This window comes from Sus scrofa, chromosome 13, assembly GCF_000003025.6.
Source record: "Sus scrofa isolate TJ Tabasco breed Duroc chromosome 13, Sscrofa11.1, whole genome shotgun sequence".
Taxonomy (NCBI): Eukaryota; Metazoa; Chordata; class Mammalia; order Artiodactyla; family Suidae; genus Sus; species Sus scrofa.
The window spans coordinates 99942933-99965924 of NC_010455.5; the positions used below are offsets into that span (position 1 = coordinate 99942933).

At 38.3% G+C, this 22992-nt stretch overlaps 1 protein-coding gene across 2 annotated transcripts in view; it reads right to left on the minus strand.

The window, feature by feature from the left end:
• Positions 271 to 22992, minus strand: part of IFT80 (intraflagellar transport 80) — a 134946-nt gene continuing 112224 nt past the window's right edge. For both annotated transcript variants that reach the window (XM_021069731.1, XM_021069732.1), the window contains 2 exons: positions 15747 to 15870; positions 271 to 721 (listed from right to left, as the gene is read on the minus strand). In XM_021069731.1, coding sequence (XP_020925390.1) covers positions 611 to 721; positions 15747 to 15870 — 235 coding nt within the window. In that variant the 3' untranslated portion in view covers positions 271 to 610. The remainder of the gene's footprint in view (positions 722 to 15746; positions 15871 to 22992) is intronic.

The following is a 22992-nucleotide window of genomic DNA, read 5'->3' on the forward strand; positions in this document are numbered from 1 at the left end:
CTAGTATCCATGAGGACGCAGGTTCAATCCCTGGCCTCACTCAGTGGGTTAAGGATCTGGTGTTGCTGTGAGCTGTGGTGTAGATCACAGGCATGGCTCGGATCTCAAGTTGCTGTGGCTGTGGCGTAGGCAAGTGGCTAGATCTCTGATTGGACCCCTAGCCTAGGAACCGCTATATACCACTGGTATAGCCCTAAAAAGACAAAAATAAATAAATATATTAAGTTAAATACAATTTAGAGATCAAATAGAAATTAATGACAACATACATTTTGAAGAGTTCAATGTTTTATTATCAGCATTAATATTTGTTCATACTGAAGATTCAGGGATAAAATAATGGACAGAAAACTGGAATGTAAGCAAGACCACATGGATATATCATAAATATATAGGAATGTTTTTCTGCTTATTATACTAAAAATATAAAATTACATCAAATTACATCATTATTCTGTACTTAGTCTTTCTGAATATACTTTTGGTATTAAATACACAGCAAGTACTTATACTTCAAGATTCTGCCTTTTTCTTTAGCACTGAAAACATGCTTATCCTTGGTTAATCAGAATCAGTTTCAAAAGGTAAAACTTAAAGGTAAGCATGGCATTTAGTGCTTTAGACTGAAATTCTTGCTGGGCTGGCTGCTTGATGATCGTTCTCGTTCTTTAGTAATTTCCATTTCAATTTTGGCTTTGATTTTCTCCCAATCTATTTGCAGCTGCAGTAGAGGAAAAGAAAAAAAAAAAAGATGATTATATCTTATACGACATTTTTGTTACCCCAAAGTAATCAAGAGTAAATGAAAATAGAATGTATGACTTCCAAAAGATTAGAGAAAAAGAAAGCAAGCAAGAAAAAAGGAAACAATGCTCCAAAAAAATAAAATAAAATAGCATTAAGAACAAGACCTAATAGGACAATTATCACAATAAATAGCCAAGATTCTCAATGATACAAAAGACCAGAATCTAGTTGTAGGTGTTCCACTAAAGATACATTTCTCCAAAGAAGACACAGAGATGGCCAAAAGACACATGAAAAGATGCTCAACATCATTACCTATTATTATTACTTTTTTGTCTTTTCTAGAGCCGCACCCACGGCATATGGAGGTTCCCAGGCTAGGGGTCTAATTGGAGCTGTTGCTGCCAGACTACCAGAGCCATAGCAACTAGGGATCCAAGTTGCAACCTACACCACAGCTCATGGCAACTCCGGATCCTTAACCCACTGAGCAAGGCCAGGGATTGAACTTGAAACCTCACGGTTCATAGTTGAATTCATTAACCACTGAGCCACGACGGGAACTCCAACATCACTAATTATTAAGAGAGATGTAAATCAAAACTACAATGAGGTATCACCTCATACCACTCATTAAAAAGTCTACAAATAATAAATGTTGAAGAGGGTGTGGAGAAAAGGGAACCCTGCACTGTTGGTGGGAATGTAAATTGGTGCAACCACTATGGAGAACAGTATAGAGGTTCCTCAAAAAACTAAATATATAACTACCATATGATCCAGCAATTCCACTCCTGGGCATATATCTAGAGAAAACTCTAATTCAAAAAGATACATGCACCCCAGTGTTCACTGCAGCACTATTTACAATAGCCAAGACATGGAAGCAACCTAAATGTCCACTGACAGAGGAATGGATAAAGAAGATGTGGTATATATACACACTGGAATATTACTCAGCCATAAAAAGAATGCAATAATGTCATCTGCAGCAACATGGATGGGCCTAGAGATTATCATACTGATTGAAGTAAGTCAGACAGAAAAAAACAAATATCATATGATATCACTTATATGTGGACATAATAAAAAATGATACTGGAGTTCTCGTCGTGGCTTAGTGGTTAACGAACCCAAGTAGTATCCGTGAAGATGTGGGTTTGGTTCAGGGCCTCTCTCAGTGGGTTAAGGATCTAGCATTGCCATGAGCTGTGGTGTAGATTGCACACACGGCTTGGATCCAGAGTTGCTATGGCTGTAGGGCAGGCCGGCAGTTGCAGCTCCAATTGACCCCTAGCCTGGGAACATCCATTTGCCTTGGGTGTGGCCCTAAAAAGACAAAAGCCAAAAAAAAAAAAAAAAAAAAAAAAAAAGATACGAAAGAACTTATTCATATACACTACTGTATAAAATATATGATTAATGTCAACCTAGTATATAGCACAAGAAAATCTACTCAATGGTTTGTAATAACGTATATGGGAAAAAAGAATGGATATATTTATATTGTATGACTGATTCACTTTGCTCTAAACCTAAAACTAATACAACATTGTAAATCAGCTATACTCAAATAAAATAAAATAAAGAGTCGAACAGGGCCTTAGGATTCTGCTCCAATGCCTCAGGGACCAGAGGGGAGGGGCAGGTAAAGGTGGACAGCTCTCCTCCAAACAAGAGGGAAAATGGACAGCTCTGGCCATCAGGCCGTGTTTCAAATGGGTCAGCTCTTCACTGTTTATATATTGAAGTTTCCATTAGACGCCTACCTATGAAGAAAGATAGGGGTGCATTTGCTTCCCCAGAGTATAGTCTGCAAAAGTGCCTCCTTTGCAACAACTCTTAAAATAACATGAAGACACAGTAGTAAGACAATGATGAAAGATATTAGAGGAAGTACTGGGAAAGCAAGGCTGAAAGAAATATAAAAAGAATAACTGAAAAGTGATAACATTTTTATCTGTTTCCAGTCAACCATCAGGTCCCCCAAAATCCAGCCCTGCCCCTCCTCTAAATCATTAGTGTTGGCATTAGAAGTGGACTCTGCCCTAAGTTCTATAAACAATTTCTTTAGGAAAAAACATTCTACTGTTTTAAAAACTTTGGTCAGCACTAATTTAGGAACGTCTGTCCTCTCAGGCAAGAGATGGGAAAAATTGGGTCCTAGATTAAACTAACACTTTGAAATAAACCCAAACTCCTGAGATTGAGCCAAAGGTGAACAGGCTTTCACTTCCATGTAGGGGACCTGAGTGGAATAAGCCTTATTATCGCAGACTGCGATACCACTTGCTGCTTAAACAGGTTTATCTTAAGTAACTGAGACTAATTTAACCTTAACAGGACTTCAAGTCTTTATTTTGTGCTGGCAGTAGAGTGAATTAAGTACTTGGTTCTTTTTTACTCTCCTTTCTCTGTATTTTCATGCAGTAATTTGGGGATATTTTTGGTCAGTTTTTTAAGATAATCATTCCATATACTTGTCTATAATATGTAAAATAGATGCATTAAAAGAATCCTTCTTACAGAATATAAATGCCTGTGCTAAGATGCAAGTGACAGCTCATTGAAAGGCAGAGCAAACACTAGATTATTTGAAAGACTCATTTTTCAATCAGGCCAGAACTTGATGTTTTTTAAATCATCTTAAGAAAACATCATCTTAAGAAATCATCATCTTAAGAAAACATTTGCAAATAGAAAGACAAAACTTGATGAATGCCTTGGCCTGCTTCCAGCCTTAAATTGACTTATATATGTTTCTCAATCAATCACAATAAAACCATAGATTGATGATAACACTAAACAACTGTTGCTTGGCTGTACCAGACGTGAATCAAGTAGATTGATGACATCTATATTAGTTATTTGTTACAGTACAAATGAGCGTGTCAGTGACAGCTATCCCACTGAAAATAAATGTTTCACTTTCACTCTGGCACTTGTCCAGTTTTAGAACAATATTCATCTGATAATTTAGTCTCTGGAAGAGTGTTTTTAATAGTGGGTTTTAGATAAGGATGTATTCATGACAGCTGTCAAGGGATTTCTACACTAAAACACAGCCTTTTCTATTCTACAGAGTGTTAATACAATTTGGCACTTCTTATCCTAGTCCCTAGCCAGTCAATTCTTCTTAGTCACATGGAAGTAATTTCAAAATCATATCCAATGGCTCTCCATCCTCCACCGCTGAAAATCAGATTCCTACTTTACAGAGACTATAGTGGTCAGAAGGCATGAATTCACCTAATTTCCTTCCTTTCACAAAAGCAGGTACATCTGTATCCATCCTTATCTCCTTCCCTTCTGTCTCAGGACAGCCTTTTCACATAAAAGTCCCTGATCTCATCTCTTCGACTCTTTAGCACATCTGCCTTCAATCATCTCCTACACATTTCAATTTCCTTCTCCTCACTGGTTGCTTCTCCTCACCCTTCCCTCCCTATTCTGTCTCTCTACAATCTACCACTTTCATTCTCCTTTTCATTCTCAACTCACCTCCTCTCCCCAGACCACCGTAATATGACTGTATTCCTGCTACCCTTTAGAAACTTTTTACTAACACCACCACGAAGTGTTTTAATTCCTCATCCTAAACACCATCTCTATGACTCAATTACTCATTCAGTGAATATTTAACGCTCCCTATATGCCCAGGATTGCTTTAGGCTCAAGGATTCTGCAGTGAACAAAAAGATAAAAATCACTGCCTTCACAGAGAAAGAAACAAAAACAAATAGTGGTAAGAGTTCTAGAAACAGAGGAGGTAAACAGTGCCAAGGAAGGAGTTAGGGGTGGGGGCGGGTGTTGTATTTCAAATAAAGTGATCAGAGAAGGCCACCCTGAGAAGTGGACATGGAGACCTGAAGATGAGTGAGTGACTCCATGGATATATCTGGGGAAGAGCACACTGACAGGGATGAAAAAGGCCCTGATGTCCGAGCAGTCCCTGGACCTTGCTGACCACAGCTCTTTGAAAAATCTCTCAGTACAATGGGTTTTTGCTCTCCTTTCTAAATGTCCTCAGTCTTTTTTCTCCTTTATCCTTCCTCTTGGTAACTTCTTACCTGTCAGGGTTCACGGGGGTTCCAACCACAGCTTTTTCATACTTTCCCTAGGAGATTTCATCAACTCACAGCTTCAATTATACCTAAATGGTCATGACCCTAAATTTATCTAGTCCTGATTCTTCCTTTATCAATACCCTTCCATGTTCACATTGATATTTCCATCTGCCCACTAGGTATCTCCGTCTAGATTGGGTCCATCCCAGAGGGACTTCAAACTCAAAAAATGGCGTATTTTCTTTTTTTTTTTTAAATTACTCAAATGAATTTATCACATCTGTAGTTGTATAATGATCATAACAATCTGATTTCACAGGATTTCCATCCCACAGCCCAAGCACATCCTCCCACCCCCCAAACTGTCTCCTCCGGAGACCATAAGTTTTTCAATGTCTGTGAGTCAGCATCTGTTCTGCAAAGAAGTTCCGTCTGTCCTTTTTTCAGATTCCACATGTCAGTGAAAGCATTTGATGTTGGTGTCTCATTGTATGGCTGACTTCATTTAGCATGATAGTTTCTAGGTCTATCCATGTTGCTAAAAATGCTGGTATTTCATTCTTTTTGATGGCTTAGTAATATTCCATTGCATATATGTACCACCTCTTCTTGATCCACTCCTCTGTCGAAGGACATTTAGGTTGTTTCCATGTCTTGGCTATTGTAAATAGTGCTGCAATGAACACTGGAGTACATGTGTCTTTGCGAGTCATGGTTTTCTCTGGATAGATGCCCAGGAGTGGGATTGCTGGATCAAATGGTAGTTCTATGTTTAGTTTTCTGAGGAATCTCCATACTGCTTTCTACAGTGGTTGCACCAATTTACAATCCTACCAACAGTGTACTAGGGTTCCTTTTTCTCCACACCCTCTCCAGCACTTATTGTTTGTAGACTTTTGGATGATGGCCATTCTGGCTGGTGTAAGGTGGTACCTCATTGTGGTTTTGATTTGCATTTTTCTAATAATGAGTGACACTGAACATCTTTTCATGTGTTTCTCGGCCATCTGTATGTCTTTTTTGGAGAACTGTCTGTTTAGATCTTCTGCCCATTTTTTGATGGGGTTGTTTGTTTTTTTGGTATGGAGCTGCAGAAGTTGTTTATAAATTTTGGAGATTAATCCCTTGTCGGTCGATTCATTTGCAAAGATTTTCTCCCATTCTGTGGGTTGTCTTTTTGTGTTGTTTAGGGTTTCCTTTGCTGTGCAGAAACTTTGAAGTTTGAGTAGGTCCCATTTGTTTATTTTTCTTTTTATTGTCAATACTCTTGATAGGTGGATCTGGGAAGATGTTGCTGTCGTTTATGTCAGACAGCATTTGGCCTATGTTTTCCTCTAGGAGTTTGATAGTGTCTGGTCTTATATCTAGGTCTTTAATCCATTTGGAGTTTATTTTTGTGTATGGTGTTAGGGAGTGTTCTAATTTCATTCTTTTCCATGTGGCTGTCCAGTTTTCCCAGCACCACTTATTGAACAAGCTGTCCTTTCTCCATTGTATAGTCTTGCTTCCTTTGTCATAGATTAGTTGGCTGTAAGTTCATGGGTTTAATTCTGGGCTTTCTATCCTGTTCCACTGATCTATATGTCTGTCTTTGTGAGAGTAGCATGCTGTCACTTCTGTTGCTTTGTAGTATAGTCTGAAGTCCGGGAGCCTGATTCCTCCAGCTCCATTTTTCTTTTTCAGGATGTCTTTGGCTATTCTGGGTCTTTTGCGCTTCCAAACAAACTTTAAAATATTTTGTTCAAGTTCTGTGAAAAATGTCCTTGGTAATTTAATAGGAATTGCATTGAATCTGTAGATTGCCTTGGGTAGTATAGTCATTTTGATAATATTGACTCTTCCAATCCAAGAGCATTGTATATCTTTCCATCTATTTGTGTCATCTTTATTTATTTTTTTTTTTGTCTTTTGTCTTTTGTTGTTGTTGTTGTTGTTGCTATCTCTTGGGCCACCTCCGCGGCATATGGAGGTTCCCAGGCTAGGGGTTGAATCGGAGCTGTAGCCACCGGCCTACGCCAGAGCCACAGCAACGCAGGATCCGAGCCGCGTCTGCAACCTACACCACAGCTCACGGCAACGCCGGATCGTTAACCCACTGAGCAAGGGCAGGGACCGAACCCGCAACCTCATGGTTCCTAGTCAGGTTTGTTAACCACTGCGCCATGACGGGAACTCCTATTTGTGTCATCTTTGATTTCTTTCATCAGTGGCTTGTAGTTTTCAGAGTACAGGTCTTTTGTTTCTTTAGGTAGGTTTACTCCTAGGTATTTTATTCTTTTGGATGCGATGGTAAATGGGATTGCTTCCCTAATTTCCTTTTCTGCTTCTTCATTGTTAGTATATAGAAACACTATCCATTTCTGAGTATTGATTTTGTGTCCTGAAACTTTGCCAAATTTGTGGATAAGCTCTAACAGTTTTCTGGTAGAGTCTTTAGGATTCTCTAGGTATAGTATCATGTCATCTGCAAATAGTGATAGTTTCACTTCTTCCTTTCCAATTTGGATTCCTTTTATTTCTTTTACTTCTCTGATTGCTCTGGCTAGGACTTCCAGTACTATATTGAAGAGTAGTGGCAAGAGCGGACATCCTTGTCTTGTTCCTGATCTCAGTGGGAATTCTTTCAGCTTTTCACCATTGAGAATGATGTTCACTGTGGGTTTATCGTATATGGCCTTTATCATGTTGAGGTAGGTTCCCGTTATGCCCACTTTCTGAAGGGTTTTTATCAGAAATGGGTGTTGGATTTTGTCAAAGGCTTTTCCCACGTCTATTGAGAGGATCATATGGTTTTTATTCTTCAGTTTGTTAATTTGGTGTATCACACTGATGGATTTGTGGATATTGAAGAACCCTTGCATCCCTGGGATAAATCCCACTTGATCATGATGTACAATCCTTTCAATGTATTGTTGGATGCGGTTTGCTAGTATTTTCTTGAGGATTTTTGCATTGATGTTCATCAGTGAAATTGGCCTGTAGTTTTCTTTTTTGGTGGTATCTTTGTCTGGTTTTGGTACCAGGGTGACGGTGGCCTCATAGAATGAGTTTGGGAGTATCCCTTCCTCTGCAATTTTTGGGAATAGTTTCAGAAGGAGAGGTGTTAGCTCTTCTCTAAATGTTTGATAGAATTCGCCTGTGAAGCCATCTGGTCCTGGACTTTTGTTTGTTGGAAGTTTTTTAATCATAGTTTCAATTTCAGTTCTTGTGATGGGTCCATTCATCTTTTCTATTTCATCTTGGTTTAGTCTTGGAAGATTGTACTTTTCTAAGAATTTGTCCATTTCTTCTAGGTTTTCCATTTTATTGGCATATAGTTGCATATAGTAGTCTCTTACGATCCTTTGTATTTCTGTGATGTCTGTTGTTACTTCTCATTTTTCATTTCGAATTTTATTGATTTGAGTCCTCTCTCTTTTTTGCTTGATAAATCTAGCTGGGGGTTTATCAATTTTGTTGATCTTTTCAAAGAACCAACTTTTCGTTTCATTGATCTTTTCTATGGTTTTCTTTGTTTCGATTTCATTGATTTCTGCTCTGATCTTTATGATTTCTTTCCTTCTACTAACTTTAGGTCTTGTCTGTTCTTCTCTCTCAAGCTGCTTTAGATGTAAAGTTAGCTTGTTTATTTGGGCTTTTTCTTGTTTTCTTGTATTGCTATAAACTTTCCTCTTGGAATGGCTTTTGCTGCATCCCATAGGTTTTGGAGTGTCCTATCTTCGTTGTATTTTTAAATTTCCTCTTTGATTTCTTCAGTGATCCATTGTTGTTTAGTAGCATGTTGTTTAGTCTCCACGTGTTTGTATTTTTTGCAGTTTTTTTCTTGTTGTTGATTTCCAGTTGTATAGCATTGTGGTCAGAAAAGATGCTTGATATGATTTCAATTTTCTTAAAGTTACTCAGGTTGGATTTATAGCCCAGGATATGGTCAATCTTAGAGAATGTTCCATGTGCACTTGAGAAGAATGTGTATTCTGTTGCTTTTGGATGGAATGTCCTATAAATATCTATTAAGTCCATCTGGTCTAATGCTTCATTCAGGGCCTGTGTTTCCTTATTGATTTTCTGTCTGGTTGATCTGTCCATTGCTGTAAGTGGGGTGTTAAAGTCCCCCACTATGATTGTGTTATTGTCAGTTTCTTCTTTTAAGGTTGTTAGCAGTTGCCTTATATATTGTGGTGAACCTGTGTTGGGTGCGTAGATATTTAAAATTGTTATAACATCTTCTTGGATTGATCCTTTGATCATTATGTAATGTCCTTCTTTGTCCCTTAAAATATTCTTCATTTTAAAGTCTATTTTGTCTGATATGAGTATTGCTACTCCAGCTTTCTTTTGATCCCCGTTTGCATGAAATATTTTCTTCCATCCTGTCACTTTCAATTTGTATGTGTCCCTAGAAGTGAAGTGGGTCTCTTGAAGACAGCATATATATGGGTCTTGTTTTTGTATCCATTCAGCCAGTCTATGTCTTTTGGTTGGGGCGTTTAGTCCATTCACATTTAAGGTAATTATTGATATGTATGTTCTTATTGCCATTTTGTTAATTACTTTGGGTTTGTTTTTGCCGCTCTTTTTCTTTCCTTCTTCTCTTGTTCTTTTCTGTCTATAGAAGTTCCTTTAGTATTTGTTGTAAGGATGGTTTAGTGTTGCTGAATTCTCTCAGCTTTTGCTTATCTGTGAAGGTTTTGATTTCTCCTTCAAATCTGAACGAGAGCCTTGCTGGGTAGAGTAATCTTGGTTGGAGGTTTTTTCCTTTCATCACATTGAGTATATCATGCTACTCCCTTCTAGCCTGCGGAGTTTCTGTTGAAAAATCTGCCGATAGCCTTATCGGGGTTCCCTTCTTTATTATTTGTTTCTTTTCCCTAGCTGCTTTCAAGATTTTCTCTTTGTCTTTAATTTTGGTCAGTTGGATTAATATGTGTCTTGGGGTGTTCCTCCTTGGGTTTATTTTGTATGGTACTCGTTGTGCTTCCTGGATTTGAATGAATGGTTCCTTTCTCATGTGAGGGAAGTTTTCAGCTATTATCTCTTGGAATACTTTTTCTGTCTCCTTCTCTCTCTCTTGTCCTTCTGGCACCCCTATAATACGGATATTGGTGCATTTAATGTTGTCCCAGAGTTCTCTGAGACTCTCTTCATTTGGTTGCAATCTTTTTTCTCTTTTCTGTTCTGCATCCGTAATTTCCACTAATCTGTCCTCCACCTCGCTTATTTGTTCTTCTGCCTCCTGTATTCTGCTGTTAGCTGCTTCTAGTGAATTTTTTATTTCAGTTATTGTATTTTGCATCTCTTCTTGTTTGTTTTATATCTTGTATCTCTTTGCTCAGTGTTTCCTGTAAGTTATCCATCTTTGCCTCCAGTTTATTTCCAATGTCTTTTATCTTCTTCAGCATCAACAGTCTAAAGTCTTTTTCCTGGAGGCTGAGAATCTCCTCATGGCTTAGCTGTTTTTCTGGGGTTTTTTCTTTCTCCCTCATCTGAGTTATAGTTCTCTGTCTTTTCATTTTTATAGGTTTTTGGTGTGGTGACCTTCTTACAGATAATAGAGTTGTAGCCTCTCTTACTTCTGATGTCTGCCCCCCTGTGGCTGAAGTCAGTATGGGGGCTTGGTGTAGGCTTCCTGATGGGAGGGGCTGATGCCTGCCCCCTGGTAGGAGGAGCCGATTCTAATCCCTCTGGTGGGTGGGGCTTAGTCTCTGGATGGGATTAGAGGCAGCTGTGTGCCTGAGGGGTCTTTAGGTAGCCTGTTTACTGAGGGGCAGGGCTGTGATCCCACCTGGGTTGCTGTTTGCCCTGGGGCTTCTCAGCGGCTGGCTGACGGGTGGGGCCAGATTTTCCCCAAATGGCCACCTCCAGAAAAAGGCACTGCTGCTGAATATTCCCAAGAGCTTTGCTTTCAATGTCCTTCCCTCGCAACAAGCCACATTCACCCCTGTTTTCCCAGGATGTCCTCCAAGAACTGCAGTCAGGTTTGACTCAGTTGGAGACTTTGCTTTGTCCTGGGACTCAGTGCATGTGAAAGTCTGTGTGCGCCTTTTAAGAATGGGGTCTCCATTTTCCCCAGTCCCGTGGAGCTCTTGCGCACAAGCCCCACTGGCCTTCAATGCCAGATGCTCCAGGGCTCTTTCTCCCTGTGCCAGATCCTCACACGTGAGAGTTTGATGTGTGGCTCAGAACTCTCACTCCTGTAGGTGAGTCTCTGTGAACCAGTTAGTTTCCAGTCTGTGGAGCTTCCCACCCAGGAGGTATGGGGTTGTTTATATCGTGAAATCGCCCCTCCTACCTCTTGATGTGGCCTCCTCTTTTTCTTCTGGAGTAGGGTATCTTTTTTAAGGTTTCTGGTCCATTTTGGTGAAGTGTGCTCAGTCTTTATTTGTGAATTTCGTTGTTTTTAGGAGAGAAGTTGAGCTCCAGTCCTTCTATTCTGCCATCTTAATCCCATCTCTCAAATGGCGTATTTTCATGTATTCAAACTCAAAAGCTCCAAAATTCATATATTCTCATGTTCCTCTCCTAGTCACACATACTAGGGATTTTGAAGTTGTTCTCAAATGCCTCACCTCACCACCTCTCCTCCTACTCCCAAAGCCCTATTAAAATCAGTCCTACTACTGATTTTTTTCTTACATTAATCCTATCCATTCTACCTCCTGGTGAGACTATATTATAGTAACCTCCCAACTGGTCTCTTAGTCACCACCCTCACCTCTCATCCATCTTCCATGTCAGAATTTATCTTTCAAGTCATTCTCTCTCTCTTTTTTCTTTTGTCATTTTAGGGCCACACCCATGGCATATGGAGGTTCCCAGGCTAGGAGTCGAATTGGAACTATAGCTGCCAGCCCACACCACAGCCACAGCAATGCAGGATCTGAGCTGTGTCTGCAACCTACACCACAGCTCATGGCAACGCCAGATCCTTAACCCACTGAGCAAGGCCAGCAGGGATTGAACTTGCACCCTCATGTTTACTAGTCAGGTTTGTTAACTACTGAGCCACGACGGGAACTCCTCAAGTCATTCTCTTGATTACAAACCTCCAAGTCCTCACCATTGCCTTCATTATAAAGTCTACTAACACAGTAGTAAAACTCTTCTATCTGGTCCCATCAATATTCCAGCCAGACAGGGCCCAGGACCCAGGGCAGTCACATACTCCTTCACCATTCTTTGAAGACCCCACACATGTGCTCTTATTATCATATCATTTAATTGACTGACAAAATCCTACTCAAGCTAATTTTGTGGGAATTCCCGTTGTGGCTCAGTGGCTTAAGAACCTGACTAGTATCCATGAGGATGCAGGTTTGACCCCTGACCTCACTCAGTGGGTTAAGGATCTGGTGTTGCCACAGCTGTGGCATAGGTTGTAGATGCGGCTTGGATCCTCCGTTGCTGCGGCTATGGTGTAGGCTGGCAGCTGCAGCTCTGATTCTATTCTACCCCAGCCTGAGAACTTCCACGTGCCACAGGTGAGCCCCTCCCCCAAAAGAGATAATTTTGTGGGGTATATAAATTAATTAAATTAAATAAAAACTAACAAATACTAAGTACACAACTCTCAAAGGGGGCAAAAAAGATTTGTAGAAAATTATGTTTCTGTCTCTATTTAGGAACTGGGATTTTAAAAGGGAAAGTGATCATGTTACTTCCATTCAATAACTTTATATTAATCTTCACATAAATTCAATATACCTGATTTGCCTTATGAAACCCTCAGGTCAATCTCCCTTGTGCTTTGCTACTCTTTCCCACTTTAGAGACTTACCTCTCCCTAGAACATGTCCATCCCCACGTCCACCCTCAGTCAGACTCTACTATCCATCCTCTAGAGCTCAGTTCAAATAGCATTTGCTTTGCTTAGAAAAATCTTTGTTGATCCCCTCACTGTAAGGCAGGTTTCCCATTCGTAAAGACTTATGGGACCATGTACACTATCTTCAAGGCGAATATCACAGTTGAAATTAACAATTAACTGTATGCTTAACTATCGCCTCTATTTGAATATGTTTCATGAGAGTCAGTGTCTGCCAAGTTGACTACTATATCCCAAACACCAAGGAGAGTACATTGTCTGTAGGAGGCACTCAATAAATATTGAACGAATAAAAGGTAACTAATTACTGAGCAAATGATCTATCACTTAACAATCTCTCACTATTTATTTTCTCTCCTGTTTTTCACTTTTTCTTTTTAAAAAAAAATTTTATTACAGTTTATTTACATTGTTTTGTCAATTTCTACTGTATAGAAAATTCACTGTTTTTTCCCTTTCTCCTAGCATAATGCTTTAAACATTTCCTGATTCTTATACTTTCTTCTTGCACAGAGTATGTATTCAGTAGATTCAGACTTAAAAATTATTTTACAAATACTTACTGAACACCATTGTAGGTCAGGTATAATAACTCTCATGGGTTCTTAGAAGATGGTACACCGTGTACAGATCTCAGATTTCCATATTTTAAACTAGAAATGTCCAAATGACATTTCATTGCTTATAAATATGAATGCATGTTAAACTTCACTTTTCATAAATTTTTATGTTATGCATTGTGAGCCCATTTGAATTCACCAGATTCTATTATAAATTTCTCAGTGTTTTTATTTATTTAATTTTTCCACTTTTCTTTTCTCTCTCTCTCTCTTTTTTTTTTTTTTTTTTTGGCTGTGCCTGCAGAAGTTCCTGGACCAGAGAGCAGTAGACCTGAGCCACTGCGGTGACAAAGCCTGATCCTTAACCTGCTGTGCCACAAAAGAATTCCTCCCTCAGTGTTTTTAAAATTATCTTTTTCTATGCAATTCTTAGTTCTGAAATAAAGAGTTTATACAATCACAATTTTGGCTATGATAATTTTTAAGTCAAAGATAATTTTAAAATACAGCTTTATGATTTCTAGTTAACTTCCAAATTACATCGATGAAGAAGAAAAGTAGGAAACGAGAACATAGTGCCAAAGGGAGTCAAAGTAACCTATATAGTTTCAGGATGAGAAGAAAACAAAATTCGAAAAAAAAAATCCATGTTGTTCTGATTATTCCACTTTGAACACCGTTGCTACTCCTGTGTTGAGGTATTATATTTTAGTAATAATTGAATACATATATAATGAAGAGGAAGATAAGAATGTTAAGTTTTTACTATCTGATATATTATTTCCTTGAGGGTAAAACTACATTTTCTATGTCCTCAAAAGCGCCTAATGTGAACATAGTGAAAAAAATATTGATGACAATGATAATGAAGAGGAAGCAGTGGAGTATCAATTCACTTAAAAACTATACAATAAAGTAAATTTAAGGTGGGTGTCTTTCTTTTTTTTTTGCTTTTTAAGGCATCACCTGCATATGTAAATTCCCAGGCTAGGGGTCATATCGGAGCTACAGTTGCCAGCCACAACCACAGCCAGAGTAATGCCGGATCTGAGCCGCATCTGTGACCTACACCACAGTCCATGGAAACACTGGACCCTTAACCCACTGAGCGAGGCCAGGGATGAAACCCACGTTTTTATGGATCCTAGTCAGGTTCGTTACTGTTGAGCTACAATGGGAACTCCAAGGTGGGTGTCATTTTTAACATACTCTCATATTTTCAAAACTGATATAAATAAGATTAAGTGACTGGTGTTCTCTGGGTGCTGAGCACTGTAGTGGTGGTGGCTGCTGTCATATTCTGTGAATTAGAGGGAAGCCCTCAGAGCCCAAACTCCCAAAGGATTAATATCAATAGTAAATAGTTCTGAATCAAACAAAACAATTTTTGTGGAGCTTCTATAAATATGTCCCTTCCACCAGGAAATCCACAACTTGTGTCTACTCTGGATCCAGAAGTTGCACTGCAGAACTAAGACTGGCCCCAAAGGCTTTATTACCCTGAAAACTTCTGAAGTTCAGAAATGTGGATCATGACACTCAATAGTCTAAGTAAAGCAAATGGATAATGTTGCCTTTAGTAGGTTTGTCTCTCTACCACTTCTCAAGCTTCCTCTAATATATTCTGCCTCTTACGATGAATCATAACATTCCATTTTATTCTGTCCCCAAGGAAGAGTACTCCCACATAGTCTATAAGCTCTATAACCACGAAGGCAGAAACCATATCTGATTCAATACCCAACGTAGTGCCTGGCCTAGGGTGAGTACTCATTAAACATTTTTTGAATAAATGAATGAATAAAAGCGTAAAGAAATCAACTGGTTCACAGAGCTGGAAGTAAGGTTGGCCCGGTCTTGGGATTACAAGTCTCTTGGATCTGCATGGCCAGAGGTGAGCTCCATTTCTGCTGTTTGAGTATAGAAGGATCTAGGCAGGTGGCCACAATCATTTCTGCCCTGGGACAAACTCTCTTGTTCTGGCTCTCCTTGTGGGCTGATATGTACTGGAATGGCTATTTTCTAACTGGACTGATGAAACTTTAAATTCTGGTAGGAACTTGAGAGGCAAAGGGGTTGTTAGCCTTCTTTGGTTCTAGGCAGTGAAGTCTACCTAGGCTAGGCACCTCTCGCATTGCAGCCTACTCCCTAGAATCTGCAAAGTGACAGAGTATTCATTTTCTGGCTACTGCCCTCTGTGCTTATATCTACCCCCTGGAGCAGAAAGGGTAGCTGGTGAAAGACAAAATTGAGGTATAAGAAGCCTTTATCCCAGCCATTTCTATTGTTTTTCTAAAAATTTCAGTTAATACACAACCTTAACACAAGCTGAATATTATAAAAACAGACATGAGTTAATCAAAACATGGCAATGACTCCAGAAAAATATTCAGTAATATAATTATACAGTCAAAATGTAAGATGGTAACATAGAAGGGGAAAAAGTAGATTTTTTAATAGATTATGGTGAGAAGTATTAGATTTTGTCTCATTAAGTTAAATAATATGTACTTATAAGACACACATTATAAAATACTGCATAATACTTACACCTTCTGCATACTGCAGGTATCGCTTATTAGTTTCCTGCTTACCAAAGGTCTCTAAAAACTTCTGACGGTAAGCAAGCACTGTATCAACATGTGTTTTGTATTTTACTGCCAATTCAAGTGCCCTATAATGAGAAATAAAACAGATTATCAGCATTGCTGAGTTAGCCTCTATCGGCAGTAGAGTTTGGGGGTGAGAGGGTGGGACAAAGGGTCTGTGCTGTTCCCTCAATATGTCATTCGCTACCTTATTCATCTTGCAAATTCCAATTTATACTTCAGGGTCCAGACCAAACATGATCTATTCTCCCTGACCAGCTCTTCTTATGGAAATAAATGACCATTATATCTTATCTTGGATACATAATATTTTATACATACTATTATTACAGCCCTGCTTACAGTGTATTATAATCATTATGAATCTATCCCTTCCACTAACCTATACATTTATTGAAGGGAGATCTGGGTTTCATTTCTCTTTGGTGAGTACCACACAGTGTTATGTATGGTAAATGTTGATTGGAAAATTCATTGAAATCACAGTAAAATTCAAGTGAATGAACTTCCCCATTGTAAGTGGTTTGACTATCTTGAGCGTTTTTGTAACACTGTAATGATATTCTGTTAATAATTCAACTAAATACTATAATATTAAATTACTAGTACAGTAATATTTAAAATACTATGAAAATAAAATTTGAGGGATAATAAAAGTCTGACAAAATGCCTTTTGCCTTCGATTCTTATGAAAAGTTAACAGCCACTTAAATCTTATAATCCAATTAATATCTATTTACCTATATAACTAAGGTTTTAAAAAGTAATATATTATTTAATAGCAGACAACAACTAAATGAATTGCTAAAAATCAGTAGTATAACACCAAAGACACAAAATCTATATATTGATAATTTGGAGGAAGATGAAAAGATTATCCCTCAGTTCCAGGGCTATTTTTACATGTAGACTGTGGATAGCACCTCAGCCTGTGATCCTGTGCATAACTCATATTAGTGAGTCAGGAACAAATGAGTAGAGTATAGCTCTCCTACACTGTTCACGCCACAGCCACAGCAACGCCGGATCCTTAACCCACAAGAGTGAGGCCAGGGATGATCCTGAATCCTCACGGATCCTAGTCAGATTCGTTTCTGCTGCGCCACAACAGGAACTCCTCAGCTGGTTTTAAAGTATGGGAAATGGTCATCATAATAGTCAAAATACCTTTTTTCTCAAGTTCTCTTGCTTTCTAATATGACCAGTCATGTTTTATCAGTCAACTATTATAAACTTGTTGTTTTAGACAAACTGACTACTAACTAGAATTTTTGCAATGTGTTCAGTAGGAAAATGTGTTTCATTCTTAGCATGCTTTGGTTTGATGTAAACTAGTCACTTTAAAAAGTATTTTAGGAGTTCCTGCTGCGGCACAACAGGATTAGCAGCATCTCTGTGGCTCCAGGATGTAGGTTCAATCCCCAGCCCAGCGCACAGGTTGCAATTGCAGCTTGGATATGATCCCTGGCCTGAGAACTCCATATACTGCAGTGCAGCAAAAAAAGAAAGAAAAAAAAAAAAGCATTTTAGATACTATGTCTGTAATAAGTGACAACTGATAGACAATTGAGATATTAAAGACTTAATATGAAAAATTATGAATGCAAGTCATGTGTAACACAATGATAATGCCAAAATTCAGTATGATGATTTTTTTTTTTGCTTTTCGGGGCCACAGGTGCGGCACATGGAGGTTCCCAAGCTAGGGGTTGAATTGGAGCTATAGCTGCCGGCTACACCACAGCCTCAGCAACGCCAGATCTGAGCCAAGTCTGTGACCTACACTGCAGCTCATGGCAATGGCAGATCCTTTTACCCACTGAGCAAGGCTAGAGATAGAACTCGCATTCTCATAGATCCTAGTCAGGTTCGTTACTGCTGAGCCACGACAGGAACTCCAGTGCAATGATTTCTTACAAAAATATACTGGCGTAAACAATATTGCTAAATCCAAGTGTCAGTATTTGCTACTCATCACAAACTCCTCACAAAGTGCCCTCATTCCTCTGTGATTTTAAGTCTTTCAGAGAAAAAGATAAATAGGAAAAAAGGTAGAGGTACTAGAATAGAGAGGAACAAAAGTAGGATACAGGAGATAGCAAAAAACAGAGGCTCAAAAGATGAGAAATAGAAGTAAAGATGTCTTAATCTTTCTAACTCTCTTTCGTCACCCCCCCTCCCCAATATATCCCAAGGTTCTGATTCCAGTGATGTATGTGCAAGTGGAAAGTAGGATGAACCACCCCTTTAGCACCTCAGAAGTTTCATTTCCCATTTTTTTCTTTATGATTGTACATGATGGGAGAAGGAGTTCTTGACTGCGCAAAACCAGAAGTGTTCTAAGTGGGGAATACACAAGCATCTATTCTGGGTTAAAGCTTTTCAAAAATTCCAAAGTGATACTTTGTCATGGAACATCAATATACTTAATTATGTAGAAGGGACAAAATATGATGCCTAATTTTGCATTTACATTCTAGATACTAAGTATTATCTATTATTATAGTCATTATTACTATTATAAAATATGTATTAATTATCTGATTGAAGAGAAAGGCTAAAAGTAAACATTCAAATGATATGTGCTATTTTAAATGTTCTCTAAAAGCACACACTGGGTAAAAAATGTTTCTTTACCACACTTAGGAGGGAATTTACTCCAAATTATATAAGAGTTATGGGAACAGTATGTCTCTAGCTTTAAAATGGTTATTTGGCAACCAAACAAATGTAACATTAGATTATGGGGCTGGAAAAAATCCATATATCCTCTCTGATTTTAAATAGAAGGAAGTTATATAAAAAGATGTTATAACTTCAAAGTATAATTTTTTTGCATAGCTTGAATGAAGCAAAATCACTTGTTATAACAGTATAAGTACAGATACTATTTTTATTAATACTTCCGTAAAGGATTAATATGCATACCTGGAGTTTCTAGTTTCTACCTCCCTTAACTTCAGTTTCTGAAAACAGATTACCACCAAATGTCCAAAGTAAATGTCAAATAGATAACTTGCTTACATGTAGCCCTTCAAGAATTGCATTTTATTAGGTTGCAGGCAATTTTCAAATTCAAATATAAATGAGAAGCACAAACCAGCAACACTATGCTTCTCAAACAGAAGATTTAAGCAAATGTAGAAATTCAGGGATACTAAAAGCAATCTAATATATTTATCACCCAATACTTCTATCCCTCAGGAATTCTGGAAGGATAGAATTAGAATATCATCATAATTGATAATGGATTTGGTCAATGAATATCAAAGGTTGCTAACATCTCACACAAAAAATGACCTGTTGTGAAAATACAGCTAATACCAATTCTGATGGATCTGTAATCAAAAGGAAAAAAAGAAATTTAAACCTAAATGTAATCAAGTTTCTACATTCAACATCAATTCACAGCTAACTTGGGGGCAAAAGAACAAGTTTTAAATGACACGGCAAAGACTCAATCAACAAAGTCCAGATTTTGGGAACTTCTACAGGCCCAGAGGGGAAAATTGTAAGAAAACACAAAAAAGAAATGAGAACCTATAGATTAAAAGAAATTTAAGAAAGTATCAACCAATCACAATGTATGGCTCTTGCTTGTCCCTTGAATCAAACAAACCATAAAACAAAACAAAATATTTACGAGACAATCTGAGAGATAAGAACACTGAATAAAATTATCAACTTTTTAAAGTGTGATCATGATATTGTGGCTGGATTAAAAAGCCTTGGAGATACATATTGAAATATTCATAGATAAAATAAAATGATGACTGGAATTTGCTTTTTAAAAATTGTGGGTAGGGATAGAGGAGGAACAGAGATTATTTACAAATCAATGGCTGTGAAAGCTGAGTATTGGGTACATGGGGATTCATTACACTATTTCCTCTACTTTTTCATATTTGAAAATTTCGATAATAAATAGTTTTAAAGCTCTATCTTTTTTATTCCCTTCTGTTCTCTTTTGCTGAGTCCTCCTCTTCAACCAGACCATTAAGTGTTGAATTCCAGGAGAAATATGCCTGCTGCCTCTTTTTTCATTCTCTAACTTCTTGCAGGTAACCTCGGCCATAACTATGGCCTCAACTACTCCAAAGGCTTTCTCTCAATGCCTAGGACCTCTCCTGAACTTCACACCAGTATATCTCACTCTCTGCTGCACCTCATGAACTGGATAGATGAAGGTAATTAAGACTTAATAAATCCAAACTGTTAGACAGCTTAATCACCACCCCACTCCCCCCTGGCCCAATCTACCATTTAGTACAGCTTTGGTCTACAAAGATACCCAATGTGGGCTTTCCCTGCTGCTAGAAGACATAGACAAATTAAAGCCCTGACAGAATTGCCTGGGATATATACAACACTGAATATTAAAAAAAAGAAAAAACAAACAAACCTCAAAACCCTATTTGATAATATAAACCAGTTCTGGAAGTCTTAGTTTATGAGAATGATTACTCATTCCCAGGAGAAAAGGGAAATACATGTGAAAAGAAAATAAGGTCTTTTTAAAAAGACCACCATCAGAGTTCCCTTGTGGCAAAGTGGGTTGAGGATCTGGCATTGTCATTGCAGCAGCACAAGTCATTGTAATGGCATGGCTTCCATCTTTGGCCCTGGAACTTTCATATGTTGAAGATGTGGCCCACTCTCCCCCCTCAAAAAAAGACCACCATCTACATAAATAGGCATGTAGAAGTCTTTTACTCAAACAATCAATCACATAATTTTATCATTCATCCTATGTTTTAATATATTTGCAGATGGGAATTATTCTACTCTCTAATTAGGCCATTCTTTGGATTATGTTGTTATAAGTTGATTCCTATTTTAGGTCCAAATATTTATCCCTCTTACTTGTACTTTTTATATTAGACATATCATTTAGAATCAAAATTATTATCACAGAAATTTGCTGCTTTTGTTCATTGCAGTATCCCCAAGTGCCTAAAACCTGGCATGCTAGAGACATTCAAATAAATACCTGAAGAATGAATAATAGCTACCAGTCACTGAAGGCTTACTATGGGTCAGACGATGTTAAGAGATTTTCACATACTATTTTAATAATACTGACAACAAACATGTAGTTTTTATTATTGCCACTATTTTAAACACAAATAAATTGAGGCTTACAGAGCTTCAGTAACTTGTCCAAGATCATGGGGCTAATAAGTACAGAACCAGAAATCAAACTTTATCCCAAAGCCTCCATTTTTAACTACAACATTTGTCCTTGTCCCATTCGGCAGCCCTTTTAAACAAGTCAATAAAAAGGATGAGATATTTCACGAAAAGACTGTTGGTGGGAGTTCCCTTTGTTGTTCAGTGGGTTATCAACCCAACTAGTATCCATGAGGATGCTGGCCTCGCTCAGTGGGTTAAGGATCCAGCGTTGCTGTGAGCTGTGGTGTAAGTCACAGATGCGGCTCGGATCCCACATTGCTGTGGCTATGACATAGGCAGGTGGCTGCAGCTCTGATTCAACCCTTAGCCTGGGAACTTCCATATGCCATGGGTGTGGCCCTAAAAAGACTGTTGTGGTTGTTGTTGTTTTAAGCAGATCTTCATGTAATATTTAAATACAACTGGTATGATAGATGCTTAATAAATATCTGCTGAATGAATATGCAATAGGAAAAAATATGCCAACTGGTTAAAGAACTATCTGTAGGAAGTGGAAATGAAGGCAATACATAAAAGTTTCTCAAGTTTCTTAGCAATGATAACTACTTCTGCTGATTATTTGAAATCATTCTTATCTAGTTTTTTATATTTGTGTTAAAAGTGATACGAATTATGGGCTTCAATGAAGTGAGTCAGAGTTCGGCGGTGATATGTGAAAAGATCACTATGACTACAGTGTGAAGAATGGACAGATGAAGGACAAAGCGGATGCAGGGAGATGAATGATGAGGTTATACCAAGAAAAACTTGGATCAGCTTAGACAAGGGTGCTAGTAGTGAAATAGATGAATGCCAGAGGTATTTGGGAGGGCAAATGGTTGGCAACTGGAGTAGGTGGCAGGAAAAGGAGGATAAGGAAAATGTCAAAAGTAACTCCTAAATTTCCAGCTTTGGGTAGACTGAAAATATAAGATAGATTACTTTGGAAGAGGACCAAGTTTATGAGGGAATAAATATAAATTTGAACTTAAATATCTAAGACATCCAGTGGAAATGTTGAATAGGCAGGTGGATAATTGGGTTCTGGAAGCAAATATGGGCAGGACAAGAGTTCCCATTGTGGCTCAGCAGGTTAAGGACCCAATGCTGTCTCTGTGAGGATGTGGGTTGGATCCGTGGCCTTGCTTAGTGGGTTAAGGATCTGGTGTTACCACAAGCTGCAGCGTAGGTCACAGATGTGACCTGGATCTGGTGTTGCCATGGCTGTGGCATAGCCCTCAGCTACAGCTCCAACTGGACCCCTAGCCCAGGAACAGCCCTAGAATACGCCACAGGTGCAGCCCTAGAATATATGTACATTTGGGCAGGATAGAAGGCTAGAAGAGAGATGCTGTTTTGGAATCTTAGGTGTATAAATAGTAATCAGAAGTCTTGAATATTGCTCCTTGGCCTTTAGCAATTTATCAGGCAAGCACAGAGGTCTACCAGCACTTGACAAATCCACGGGTTTAGAGTTTAGATGAAAAGCACAGAGCATAAGAGTAGGAGATGCCAGGTAGATAGGAGGAATGGAGGAGCACCCAGAGTATGCTCTTGCCCCATTTCATTTTGTTTTCCCTCTCTCTGAGATCTAACGTATTTATTGACACTTTAAACCTTGTTTTCCAGTTGATTCTATTTCTCCTTTGTTCCTTTCTTATTTTGGTTGGATGATTTCCTTTCATTTTATCCTTGTGTCCTCTTCTTTTTAGTTTTTGTGAATGTAATGTTTGGTTCGGATTTGTGGTTGCCCTGTTTTTCAAGTATGTAAACCCCTTCCTATATCTGCTTGCTTTAGCCTGATGGTCATATGGGTTCAAACATTCTACAAAAAAAGAGTCTACCTTTTATTACTTTCCTTCCCCACATTTTATGATTTTGAGGTCCTTTTTTAACATCTTCATGTTGTCCTTTTTCTGTTCCTTGTGTTTATCATCTCTTTCACAATAGTTTTTTTTTTTTTTCCCCTTTTAGATCTGTATACTGGCTTATTTCAGTGATGGCTTTCCAATTAT